This window comes from Anolis sagrei, chromosome 5 (genome assembly GCF_037176765.1).
Source record: "Anolis sagrei isolate rAnoSag1 chromosome 5, rAnoSag1.mat, whole genome shotgun sequence".
Classification (NCBI taxonomy): Eukaryota; Metazoa; Chordata; class Lepidosauria; order Squamata; family Dactyloidae; genus Anolis; species Anolis sagrei.
In genome coordinates, this window is record NC_090025.1 from 68,073,595 (window position 1) to 68,087,092 (window position 13,498).

The 13,498-nt window shown below is 39.4% G+C and overlaps 1 protein-coding gene across 10 annotated transcripts in view; it reads right to left on the reverse strand.

The window, feature by feature from the left end:
• Positions 1-427: 427 nt before the first annotated feature.
• The window catches only part of FAT1 (FAT atypical cadherin 1), a 180,141-nt gene continuing 167,070 nt past the window's right edge, over positions 428-13,498 (reverse strand). For 6 of the 10 annotated variants that reach the window (XM_060778588.2, XM_060778590.2, XM_060778586.2 and 3 more), the window contains 4 exons: positions 12,619-12,756; positions 8,721-8,780; positions 3,849-3,884; positions 428-1,975 (listed from right to left, as the gene is read on the reverse strand). In XM_060778588.2, the coding sequence (XP_060634571.2) occupies positions 1,350-1,975; positions 3,849-3,884; positions 8,721-8,780; positions 12,619-12,756 (860 nt within the window). In that variant the 3' untranslated portion in view covers positions 428-1,349. Of the gene's footprint in view, positions 1,976-3,848; positions 3,885-8,720; positions 8,781-12,240; positions 12,296-12,618; positions 12,757-13,498 lie in introns of those variants that run through there. The other 4 variants (XM_060778593.2, XM_060778595.2, XR_009631627.2 and 1 more) reach the window with 3 other exon arrangements.

Below are 13,498 nucleotides of genomic sequence, written 5' to 3' on the forward strand. Positions count from 1 at the left end.
ACTGAACAAGCCAGTACCTGCTGCATACCAGTACTGCTATCTGTTGAGGAGTTATGAAGGCAGAGGCGTTACTTTTCATTCAACCCCTGTAATCAAGGTGGCCAATTACAACATTCACACCTGCTTCATACAGACAAAGAGTTCTTTCTCTCACCCTGGATATTCCAGATATATAAACCCCACTTGCCTAGTTTCCAACAGACCTCACAACTTCTGAGGATGGCTGCCATAGATGCAGGTGAAACGTCAGGAGAGAATGCTTCTGGAACATGGCCATCCAGCCCAGAAAATTCACAGCAACCCAGTTATTCTGGCTGTTAAAGCCTTTGACAATACAATGTGACATGTAGCTTTAGCAACACTTTTTGTTTGTGGCAAATACCAATAAACATTACTGCAGTATTAGACCCACATATTAGATATGAGATTGGTAAACAAAGCTAAAGTATTTTATTAATAATTTATTGTCAGTAAGAAAGACTGCCTAATGATAGATTTCAGTAAAAACCTTTACAAGACCATTGCATCACAAATATACAGACACTAGAAAACTGTGCCAAGGTGGTTTTGGTTCTAAACAGGTATGCAGTGGGCTCCCAACACAACTTTTCATGTAAGGAAAGAAAATGTTTACCGTTCTAGAGTACACAAACCTATGTAAGACATTTTCCTGTTTCGTGCCTGGAAAACATCTGGAGTCTTTTACAGCTGCAAATTATGTACACTTTGAAATGCATGATGACTACATAGAAATCCATAAATGAGATGTCAAACATTTGTGAGAAGGAACAAAAATACAGCAAATTCCTGAATGTAATAAAAACCCAAGGGAGGAGGGAGTGGGGTTGGCGTAATGGCACACTAAACACCACTAGAATCAGTGGAAATCAAAATTGGAAATTATCTACAAAAATCTAATTAAAATCATTGAAATCAAAACTGTACATAAAATTTACAGAGAGATAAGATAAAAAAAATGATTTGTTCTCGACCGATATAAATACATTTATCATGCTAAAATGACAACATGGTATGTTTTTGTTTTTTTCTTCTTCTTTAACATAGACAATGGAGGTACAAAAAACACTGCGGGGAAAGGGGTGGCACAGCCAGTGGGAGACCTGTGATCAGTCAAACTGCATGACGTCAGGAATGGACAATTGGTTAATACGCTGAAATGAGCCACACGATCCAGTGCAGCCATGCCAGTTTTAGCTCACTGAAACAAAGCGCTCAAGCACTGCCAAGGGGGGAAAAAAGAAAAATAAGCTCTCCAAGATTTCTCTAGAATCTTTTTTTTTCTTTTCTAAAGTTCATTAACATCCAGGCACTTTTAATGAGGAAGAGTGTCAGACTTCTGTGTGCTGCTGAGGATCGAGCGGAGGAATGATCACTTCTTCAAAATGTCCGTCATCACCACTCTCATAGTCACTCATCATGACCTCAGACTCCATTTCACAGCATGCCGACACGTCAGAACACGAAGCCGTGGAAGCGTACACAGACATGGACATGTTGTCTACAGGGGGTGCTTCAAAGCCCCCCACGTACCCTACTGTGTAAGGATCATACGGTTCTCTATAAGTACTGGAGGCTCCGTTGGCTGTGTTCTGAGGTTCTGACATGTCCGAAGGATAGTGATGGGGAAGGTACTCATTGAGGTTGAACCTTTGCCTGCTCCTTGAAGACGACCCCAAGCTACCCATGGCAGACAGGTCCCTGGATTGCTGTATTGTGTCAAACTGATCACTGTATTCTGGTGGTAGCGGAGGAAGGTCGTCTGGCACAGGGAAGTCATCTGGTGGAGGTGGAAAGTCACTCTCGATGTCATAGCCTCCAGGGTAGTAGTCTGCATCAATGGAGTTTGGATCTGTGTACAGAGGTGCCGGCTCTTCAACGACCTCATAGTTTGGATACTCCTGTATGCCAGGCAGTTGGACATTAGGCATCCAGTCGGAGGTATCCCAGTGATAGCCTGCAAAGAAGAACAAAAATGGACTTTAATATCTTGTCCATAGCGCACTCTTAATATGGAACAGGGGTGTGGGAATGGGCGCGATGAGGGGATACGACACCAATACAGTGCACAAAAAACAAGACAACATTGGAGCAAAAGCATAACTGAAGCAAACTGATGGTGCCTCTCCCCACTGTTAACCAAGGCATTCAATGTTACAACCACAACATCACGGTGTGCCATGCAGTAGGTAGTTTGTTATTCAAGTTTGGACTGGCTATACTTTAAACATACGTAACCCAAAATTAAGAGGAGCTGTAGATCACCCTAAGGCAGTGGTTCTCAACCTGTGGGTCCCCCGATGTTTTGGCCTTCAACTCCCAGAAATCATAACAGCTGATAACCTGGCAGGGATTCCTGGGAGTTGTAATAATAATAATCTTCATTTGTACCCTGCCACCATCTTCCCAAAGGGACTTGGGGTGGCTCACAGAAGCACTCCAAGTGCCACTTATGACTCAAAACACCTGGAGACCTACAGGTTGAGAACCACTCCCCTAAGGGATGAGCTGATAGGTAATGGTAGAAAATCATTCTGCATTCTACCTAAAAGTATCTAGCTATCTCTTTTGTTCTGCCTAAAAAACTAGTACTAGTGTTTGGCAGGGAGCGAGTGTAGTGATTTGAGTATTGGACTCAAATCTGAGATTCTACTCCGCGAATCCCACTTTAAATCCCTACTCAGTCATGGAGATTGACTAATCAGCTTTGGTCAAACCACTCTCAGCCTAAGATGAAAGTACAGGCAAACCAATTCTGGCTATGCCCTGCAAAGAAAACCCTGCAATAAAGTAAGTCTGAATTGACTTGGAGGATGTAAAAACAACGAAGCAAGTTTCAACCAATTACCAAAATTTTGTTTAGCTCTGAATGTAGCTTGTGACCCAATGGCAAGAAAACAGGACCTGATTTCATTCGCATACAATCTACTAAGTTCAGTGATATTTATTTGGGTCCAAAAGTACAGTATCAGCCCATTAAAATCACTAGGATTGGGTAACTGACAAACTTTGCTCACTGTTTCCAACAGATTTTAATACAGGGATACTGGATAATTTTATCTGGTCTGCATGTTTCAGTAGACCAGTCTGATTTTTGCTTTCCTATCTAAAAGGAAACAAATTGACAGGAATATAGTCTTGATTCAGATGGGAAGCTTCTCTGAATTCTGATGTATTAAAAATGAGGAAAAATATTTTTGGGCTAATGCATTTATGTTAAATGTGTATTTTGGCCCTTTTAAAAACATTTTTTTGAGCCAAGTGGAACTGAAATCAACTGAATACATGTGAAACTGAAAAGTACAGACTGATCAGCTTATTTCTAATTTTACAGCACTTTTAAGTTTATCTGGATTACGGGCAATAAATTTAGTGTTTGCCAACACGACCCAAAACATTTATTGGTTTGTCATGAATTACTCCCCATCAGCTCAATAAGTAATTTTGCAAAAATGTTTTATGAAGATATTACTGGATATTTTTAAATACTATTAGTAAAGACATTCAAGCATTCAAATGTGTAACCAAATCTCAAAGAATATTAATATCATCATGCACAAGTTGTAATATAGCTTTTGAGTTGTATTACAAGTATTGACTGGAAACAAAAATACTACATGTTTGACTGGCAAAATATCACTGTGTTACACCAAGCATCTTAGTTTTGTAATAGCTTTTACAAAGAATAATTCAAGTTTAATATTTGGTAAACTGAAGATATTACTGCATAGGCACATTGAGCAAACAACCAAGGGCAGGTTAGTGTTGGGGGCAAATATTAACAGGAACCGTTCAGTGAATATCAATGAACAACTACATGCAGAAGTCACCTCTTGAATTGCTCAGGTCAGGAACAGCAAAAGACTCTTTAGATGGCAAGGTGAAGAGAGGGAGAAGAAAAGAGGTTCAGTTAGGAACCAAATTATTCAACCTCTAAGGTCCCCAAAACAGTATAAACAGATTGTATGATACAAAAACACACCTCAATTTTGCCTCTTCCAGCTAAGAAAAGATGGATATTGTTTGAAGCTGAGATCCAAAAAGATAATTTAGACATTACTTTTATCTGAAATTCCCCCCAATTCACAAAGAAGCTTGTCATGAGACACGGCAGTGTATGAAACAACTGCTCCATATATGAAATTATTTGTGTGGCTCTTTGAATCTATGCCAAGGCAGGATGGAGAAATTTCAAGGAAACATCTCAGCTATTCTGTTGACTGTGCAGGGCAAATGCAATATAGTTTCTGCCTATATTTGTCATTCCTCACTCTACCTGTTCCTTCAAATAAAACAAATTCAGCATGAATAATAGCTGAATAATAGCAGAGATGGTGATTTATTAGTGTACAGGTCAGATTAGGAGACTAGACTGGCCCCCTCTTTAACGATCTTCAGGAAGCAGTTGAAAACATGGCTTTGGAAGCAAGCGTTTGAAAATAGTTAATTGTAAACAAAGAATGGAGGTTTTTAATAGGATCAAAATTTTAATTGGGTTTCACTGTTTTCACCAACAAGAGCAGATCCTCTGATGCTCTAGTGGCACTATATGTCCTAAATGTTGTAATCATTTATATACTGTCTGGAATAACATCATGAGTTATAATTAACATGTCTTACCGGATTTATTTTCTTTTGTGTGTTGTGATTTGCCCTTTCAATTTGTTTGTTTTGATTTAACTTTTTGGAGGTAAGTATGATGATGCGATGTATATTGTTCTTTCTGGTGTAAGCTGCCCCGAGTCTCCTTGGAGAGAGGGGGCGAGATATAAATAAAGCATTATTATTATTATTATTATTATTATTATTATTATTATTATTATAGGGCAGAGACCCTCAAGCCACTGCCCTCTGCTTGCAAACTGAACCGTAGTGTGTGTGAGTTGGTGACTGCATACAGCTAGGAAGCAAGTTTTAACATTGCACGGGGGCTCCTCTCAAAACTCTCCATCTGCTTAGCAATTCAGGTATGACAAGTAGGCAATTAGTAGCATCAGAAGGTTTTTGTTAAATCCAAATAGTGGAAGCATCTCTCTGTGTTTGATATTTAAGCATATTAAGCATAGATGAGAGAATGAGAAAGTTTTATTCTCAAAGATGGATGGATGTGTGTGTGTGTGTGTTTGTAACGAAAGGCATTGCGTGCCTAACATTGGGTTGCTCTTCCCCTCTATGTCTTTGGCCCTGTCTGTTCTTCAAAGTGATATGTATCCCATGTTCATTACTAACCAGTTGGCTTTTGCGTACCACCCTGACTTATTCCACACAGGTTTTTATCTTTCTTTCAGGGGAATGGGGGCAGGTTGTTATGTAAGCTTTGAGGCTTTCTGAGGCTTGCCGAGACCTTCCCCTTGAGTATGGTCAATCTATTTTTTTCATGTCAGGAACGATTTGAGAAACCGCAAATCACTTCTGGTGTGAGAGAATTTCCCGTCTGCAAGAACGTTGCCGGGGACACCTGGATGTTTGATGTTTTTACCGTCCTGTGGGAGGCTTCGCTCATGTTCCTGTATGGGGAGCTGGAGCTGACAGAGGAAGCTCACCTGCTCTCCCCAGATTTGAATTGTTGACTTGTCGGTCAACAGTCCTGCTGGCATAAGGGTTTAACCCCCTGCACCACCAGGGACTCCATATTGGTCAATCTATGAATTCTGGTTACAGAAGGAGTGAATTTGCTATTAATCTATACCAGGTCTGTACAGCTCGTGGTCCTCCAAGCGTTTGCAACTTCAGATCCAGAAGCCTAGCCAACTGATCCAATATACAAATTCTAGGAGCTGAAGTCCAAAACACTTACAGCCTGATCTATATTATCAATTCTATAGGAAACATCTTCATCCTCTTTTGTAATGTATGTTTATGACATTCCTTACTGCAATTATAATCAGACATAACCACATGGAATAGAAACAACTCCATATTTTGTATATCACACCATTACTTCTCTCTGCTTCTCTCCTCCCTACATTAGTTTTTATCCAGCTTGACCTTGAAAGAATCATGCAGATTCAGTAATCCCTTCCTGAATTGACAGCTACTTATGGATGTTGCTTTAAGTACTACATGCTGCCTCTAAAACAATGCTAGGAAACAGTTGCATTCGGTTAAACTGTTGTCTAATTACAACTTTCATCATCCCCAGGTGGGGATTATGTAGACATCTGAAAGGCCACAGTTGCCCAGTTCTGCTTCAATGAAATGAGCAGTGATAATGTATAAGATTTTGTCACATAAAGCATTACTATCCATTTGCAAAAACTTAAAATATCCAGGGACACGCTAGTTGTCCACAGAGAGTTAAAATTATTTTATGCATCTGTGACAAAGCAACCACACAATGAAGAGCTGTTTCTTCCAACATATTAATACAAACATACAGTTGTATGCAATGACCCTGATTGAAGCAACATTTATTTCAACAGCCTACTTAGATTGATTTATTTCCAACAAGGTACAAGATAGAAAGGTATGAATATCTCTCCTCTCACCCTCCCCCCTTCCAATCCCTTTTCAGTTTTTATTATATCCATTACCTTTGGTAGTGGATACAATTATCAATTACCTGGTCATTACCTTTAAAGCCCTGAACGGCTTGGGTCCAGGCTATTTGACCAATCACATGTCCTCTTACAAACCAGTCTGGGGGCTGCGGTCTGTAGAGGAGGCTCTGCTCTCAGTCCCACCCCCATCTCAAGTACGGCTGGTGGGATCGAGAGAAAGGGCCTTCTCGGTGATCGCACCCCTCCTCTGGAACTCCCTCCATCCCTCCTCTCCTTCAAAAAACTGCTGAAGGTGTATCTTTTCTCACTAGCATATGGAGATGAGGAGGATTAGATAAGGAGAAACTACTAGTGGATGTCTGATTGGGAACTATAGTATTTGGGCTGTTAGTCCATGTTAGCTCAGTTACCATCACATGCCACACCATTAACCCATATAACTTTATGAGCTTTAGTTGGCTCCTCTAAATCAATGTGTTTTATGTTTAGGTTTTATGTCAGTATATAATTTTTGATTGAATATGTTTTAATTTATAGATGTTAGGTTTTAAGTCTGTTTTATATGTGAGGTTACTTTGGATTATCATTTTGGATTTTGTTGTTTTACGGAGACATTGAATGTTTGCCTTTTCGTATCTTGGAATCTGCTCTGAGTCTCCCTGAGGAGATCGAGTGGAATATAAATAAAGTTGTTTATTATTATTATCATTATTATTTTAATATACAACTGAAGTAGAATGTTGTGCTATGTGGAAACTAAGGTGGAGGCATGGTATGTACCAAAAATCTAGATTGACTGGCAATTAGTGTAGCAAGGAAACCACATTTGATGATGATATTGATCTGTTTCCTATTTTGTACATGTCAAATGAGGTCACAGCTATAGCTAATGCTTCTAGGTAATGTTTTCCAAGTGTAATCAGAAGGATTACATTCTGTAATCTTTATAAACCCTGTACATTAAGCCATATTAGCATCACCTTTATTAGTGCTCATCCAGGAAATTAATTGCTAAAGTGAAATTTAAAGCAGAGATGTGGCAGCTTACGGTTCATGCTCTTATCAGCAGGCCAGAACAGATCTGCAACTGCATTCATTTACTTAGCCATCTCTGCAGGAGGCATAAATAATGTTTCACCGGTTGTATGGCACAGGTTTGCTACTGGCTTCATCAATTGTATTGTATTTTTTCCGATTCTGGTTTCTAAGGCATTTAAATCCTGAGGTTTGGGTCCTGCCTATCTTCGTGACCACATCCCCCTCTATGAATCAGTGTGGGCTCTAAGGTCTACTGGGGAGGACCTCCTCTTGGTCCCACCACCATGGGGAGGAGGGAGAAGGCCTTCTTGGTGGTGGCCTCCTGGCTTTGGAACGCCCTCCCTGGGGAGATTAGGCAGGTCCCCACACCTTCCTCCTTCCGTAGGGACCTGAAAACATGGCTATTCAAACAAGCTTTTGAGAATACCTAGTCCCAAGTTGTTCTACTCAATAGTTATGTAGCCTTGCACTTTATTCCATGCCCTCTTTCCATGGTTAGAGCTGTGCACTTATCTGATTCCCTTGTCCTAAACTGAAGATATAAAGAGTAGAGGGGCAGGCCTGGTGTGTGTATACCTAGTTCTCTTAACCTAATGTATAGAATCAGTAAGGACATCCTTTAACTGTCTTCTACTGCATAAGCCCCTCTACCCCAAATCTCACTATAGCATGGCTTTATACCAAATGTCATTCATTTCAGTGGTGCTCACACAACATGTTTCTTCTAAGCCAGTGGTGTCATACTTGTGGCTCTCCAGGTGTTTTGAACTTCAGTTCCCAAAATTCCTAGCCATTGGACAAACTGGCTAGGGCTCACGGGAACTGGGAGTCTGAAACATCTGGAAGGCCACAAGTTTGTTACCTGTGTTCGATGTGTCTGTGAATATAATGCTACTTGATCTTTGTGCAAAGATGTGCCTCTTACCTTTTAAAAAAATCAGGTCAGAACAATATAGGTATATGTTCAGACATCTACATTTACAATGACATAATTCACTCAGAGTACACGAGGACACATTTGGCACATTTCTAGTAATAAGGCGTACAATAATAATAGTAATATATATGGGATCACTTTTCGTTAACACTTGTTCATTAATCTATTACAAAACAAACACATGCAATGTTCTGCCCAGGCAGTAAAGAAAAGTGAAAACTATATACCTTCTTTTCCCACCGAGTCAACAACAGCATTGACAAGGTGTATTACAGTCACTAGGGAAGCTTGTAAAAAGTACAGAAGGAACAAATCAAAGAAAGAAACCTATGATTAGCAGCAGTTTCAGACAGCACATAAAACATATCAATAACCACTAACATAATGCTTACAAATCCTCAAGCAATTATGAATAAGCGTAATACTTGAATACATTTCAGCTGGCAATAATATGTATTCTGAACACAGGCAGCTAGATCCTGGCACCAGTGACATTGTTTTGCTACTTTAGTCATTAGAAGCACAAATGGATTGCAAAAATGAGCATGCACATGTATTTTAGGGTCATTCACACTTTAGTACCTGGGAAGGGATACTAAGCAAGGTCAGGATGGGAGACTGCCAAAGAAAACCAAGGGCTGTAGGCTATATTTTAGACAAGGAAGCAACTGGCAAAGCCATCTCTGAGGTTTCCTAGCCTAAGAAAACCATGTGAATTTGTTGGTCTGTGTTCAATTGTCTGATTGTCTTTGCTGCTTGTGTAAATGTACACTTGGTTTTATCTTTTGCTTTATGTTATTTTGTATTTTTATGAGGCATTCAATGTGTTGCCTCTCTGTATGTTGTAAGCCGCCAATGGAGAGATAGGGCGGGATAGAAATAGTCTCATTCATTCATTTGTAAGTTGATAGATGATTTGAAGGCACTTAGACACAGGCAATGGAAACATGCAGTGTATCAATTATAAAAGACAACATAGATTAAATGTCTACTTTTCCGTAAGTCCTCCTCTTTTCTTGGTTGCTGCTGTTTTTGGTGAAAAAACATCCACTTGAATGAACATGCTTCATTGCCACACAAGCATTTTATTGTTGCACAAAACTGAAAATGTGGGTTAGCTATCAGCTATATTTGCATGGATCATTTCCAGTTCTAATGATATGAAAACCTGATTTTTAAAGGATCGCAGGTTAAAAGATCAACCTCTATTGATACTGGCAGTCATAACTCTGTTAATAGAGACTGCTTTGGGAATGCATGTCTCCTTAATGTCTATGCTAACTCTCCTGCAATCACCACCCAGAGTTTCAGTCATGGGATGTTCACAAATAGTCTAATTCTAAAAAATGACTGAAATATATATATAGCATACTGGTTGTTTATAGATTTAATGGTTTTAAGATGTTGCTATATATGGTTGATTCGATATGTGATGTTTTTATTCATCTAAAACATTGAATTTTGGCACTGTTTATGTTGGGAACTGCTTTGAGTTCCCCTAGGTAAAGGGTAAAGGTTTTCCCCTGACATTAAGTCCAGTCGTGTCCGACTCTAGGGGTTGGTGCTCATCTCCATTTCTAAGCCGAAGAGGCGGCATTGTCGGTGGACACCTCCAAAGTAATGTGGCCGGCATGACTTCATAGAGAGTCATTACTTTCCCACTGGGGCGATACCCATTGACCTACTCACATTTGCATGTTTTCAAACTGCTAGGTTGGCAGAAGCTGGGATTAATAGCAGGAGCTCACCCCGCTCCCCAGATTTGAACCAGAGACCTTTCGGTCAGCAAGTTCAGCAGCTCAGTGGTTTAACCCTCTGCGCCACCGAGGGCTCCTTGAGTCCCCCTAAAAGTGGTATACAAGTGCAATTAATGAATGAATAAATAAAAATAAAATAGCTTTGCTGCAAGCAAGGCCAAGGATAAGACACGGATGTTATTGCTAAGAGTGCTAAAAAAAAGAAGCATGCAGAGCACGGCAATGAGTTGAGAAACTGGGATAAGAGAAAAGGATAGCAGCAGGATGTTTTTTTTTTTTTAACTAATAGGTACTGACCATATCACATTTGGTTTACTTGAGTTGTTTTATCATTGGTGGAATTGTTTTTAATTTGTTTGCATATTATTTTTTGGCATTGAATGTTTGCCACTGTGTATTTGTTGTAAGCTGCCCTGAGTCCCTTTGGGGAGCTGGGCGGGCTACAAATAAAGTTTCATTCATGTTGTAGAGCTTGGAAGTTACCTTCTGGGATACAACTCTCATATACCCCAGCCAGCATGGCCACAACCTGGGAATGTAGCCCCCCTTCCCTCTAAAAAAGGAGTGTTTCCAAGCTCTGGGTTATAGCGGTAAGAGGAATTAGGAGTTGCAGGTGAGGCTATTTTCTTTTATAAGTATAGTTGAGTGTGTGAAAAGAGGAAGAGATGGGGAGGGTAGCTGAAAGTAAGAAACACAGCTAAGATAACAGTCGAACACAATTTCACACATAAGCTAGCGATAATGGCAGGTGGTATGTTATGGGTGAAATCCAAGATGTTGAAAAGGGGTAAAGAGCAACACAGATTGACAGGAGACTGACTGTAGGAAAGCAAAGCTGTGCTGAAGGGAGAATGCTGTGAAACAACCAAAGGATTGGCTACATTTCTCTAGTTCACAACAATTACATCAGCTAAACAAAGATGCTGCTCAGGTAAGTGTATGTTTAGGACTACATAAAATATGCAACTACAATCTTCAATTAAGACATTTACCATACTTGTCCCACTGTATCATATTGACCAAATTGGAAATTGCAACTAGCCAATGAGAAGAGAACACATACCAGTTCATGTCAAACGTCTTTCAAAACACATCATTCTATTATATAAAATAAAGTTCCTTTCACCATGTACTAAAAACCACTGATACATATACACACACATGACACAAACTTCACTGAAAGTGCTGGTGATGAATAAAACTTTTTTTTTTGTTAAGTAATAAAAGGAAGTTTAAAGTGGGTACCACAAGCAAATTAATACAATATAACTGGCAAACTGGACATCTTATAATAAATACTCTGTGCTTTTAGATCAGTGGTTCCCAACCTTTTTTTGACCAGGAACCACTTTGACCAGGGACCACTCTCCAACGTTAGTACCAAAAGGGTTACAAATCAGTTTTTGGTCAATTTTAGATTTGGTTTGGATATTTAGAGTGCCGATTCAAAATATTGCATTGGATAAACCACATCAGCTCTAGTTTCTGATACAGAACATACGCCACCCAATAGTCACCATCTGCTCGGCCTCAGAAAACCATATTTAATAAGCTTCGGAACTATAAGAGGGTTTTGTGAGACCAGTTGCTCTCGTTGCAACAGTGTAGTAATGGTAAGACTGCGGACCATATTTTAGTTCTTGTGGACCACTGGTGGTTCATGGATCACAGGTTGGGAACCACTGTTTTAGATTATCACCAATTGTTTTTCTAGATGTTATAAGCAAAAAGGAAAAAAGTAGGCCTTGCAGCAATTCCAGTGGAATAACAACCCAGTGAATGTCAAATAGACAAAAAGCAAATTCCAGAGTATTTTTGATGGGTTGGGGCCAATTTTAGAATGTTTCCTTTTTACTGATGTGGGAGTGTCTTCCTTATCGAGATCCAGCATACACTTCTTCCTTATTGTGGTATAAGCTAGGCAGCAACACAGTTATAATCAAAGCCCTGTTGGACGAACTTCCTTCATTACTAATATAATCAGACTTACAAGCAAGTCCCTCATACTCTGCTTTCACTCAGTACTGCTCTGATCCATATGGGAGCTGAGGCAGCAGCAAAGGGGAAAAAGAGGAAACAAATAAAGCTGTAATCCAATTTTAGACATTTTAAAGCCCCACTAACATTCCAATATTTATAACCCACTGCAACTATTTTACAAATGAATATTACAATATAAATACAATTCACATCCAATACTAAATTTAACGATGAGTGTTTAAATGATTTATGGAGACGGCCTATGACATTTACAACCTGTGTTTTCATCCAAAATAAGTCTTTTTATAGAGACAGTATGAGCGTTAAGGCTCCAATATGGTGACAATCAACTGGGAAAGAGAGCAACATCCATTTGTTTTCTACCTACCGTTATCATCACATGACTCCGACTGGAATGAGCTAAGGGACTGGACTTCAGACATGCTCTCTCTAGCACTATATGGCTGGGAAACCTTCTCTTCCAAGGGCTTCTTTGACAGACAGGAATCCAGATCTACAACTTTAGCTAAAAAGAAGGAGAAAAAAAAGAAATAGTAGTAAACTAAACATGAACAAGATTATCTATGAAATATGAATAACTGGCAAAATTTAACTAGGATTCTTTTATCCAATGGGGAGAGTGACACCTGCAACCAAATGCTGCAGTGATATCACAGATGCATGAGTGTGTTATGTGTGGGGTCATGATCAGAAAATAGAAAGGGATCACTTCCTTTCTCCAAGCCATTATTTTGACTTCTGTGCCACTCAGCTTCAGAGAGTTGACAGCTGACTTCCATTTCTGAACCTGAGTTGACCGAATCTCCCATCAGCTTTATAGCGTAATAATGGAGAAGGATTCATTTTTTATTTTCTTTTGATATAAAACCTTAATATATAACCCAGAGAAGGGAGTTCCTTAACCACATTGAAAACATATGGTGAACATAAAACATCAATGCTTCGACATTCTGCATTTTTGCTTCCCCACATTCTTCACCAACACTAGCATATGCGTAAATATGTGCCAGCTTAGGCTACATTCTCTGAATGTATTCCATAAACACCCATACCAAATATAACTTGCTAATTTTAAAGATGCTATTATATAATCCCCTCACACACATATACACACACACTTTTAACTTTATGATAAACATTCTTCCCGTGCCAAACATTATGCTAGTTCTTCCAAATCTTTTTGACCTGTATCCTATCCTGTCAAAGGCAGCATCAGAGGCTAATAATAATAATAATAATAATAATAA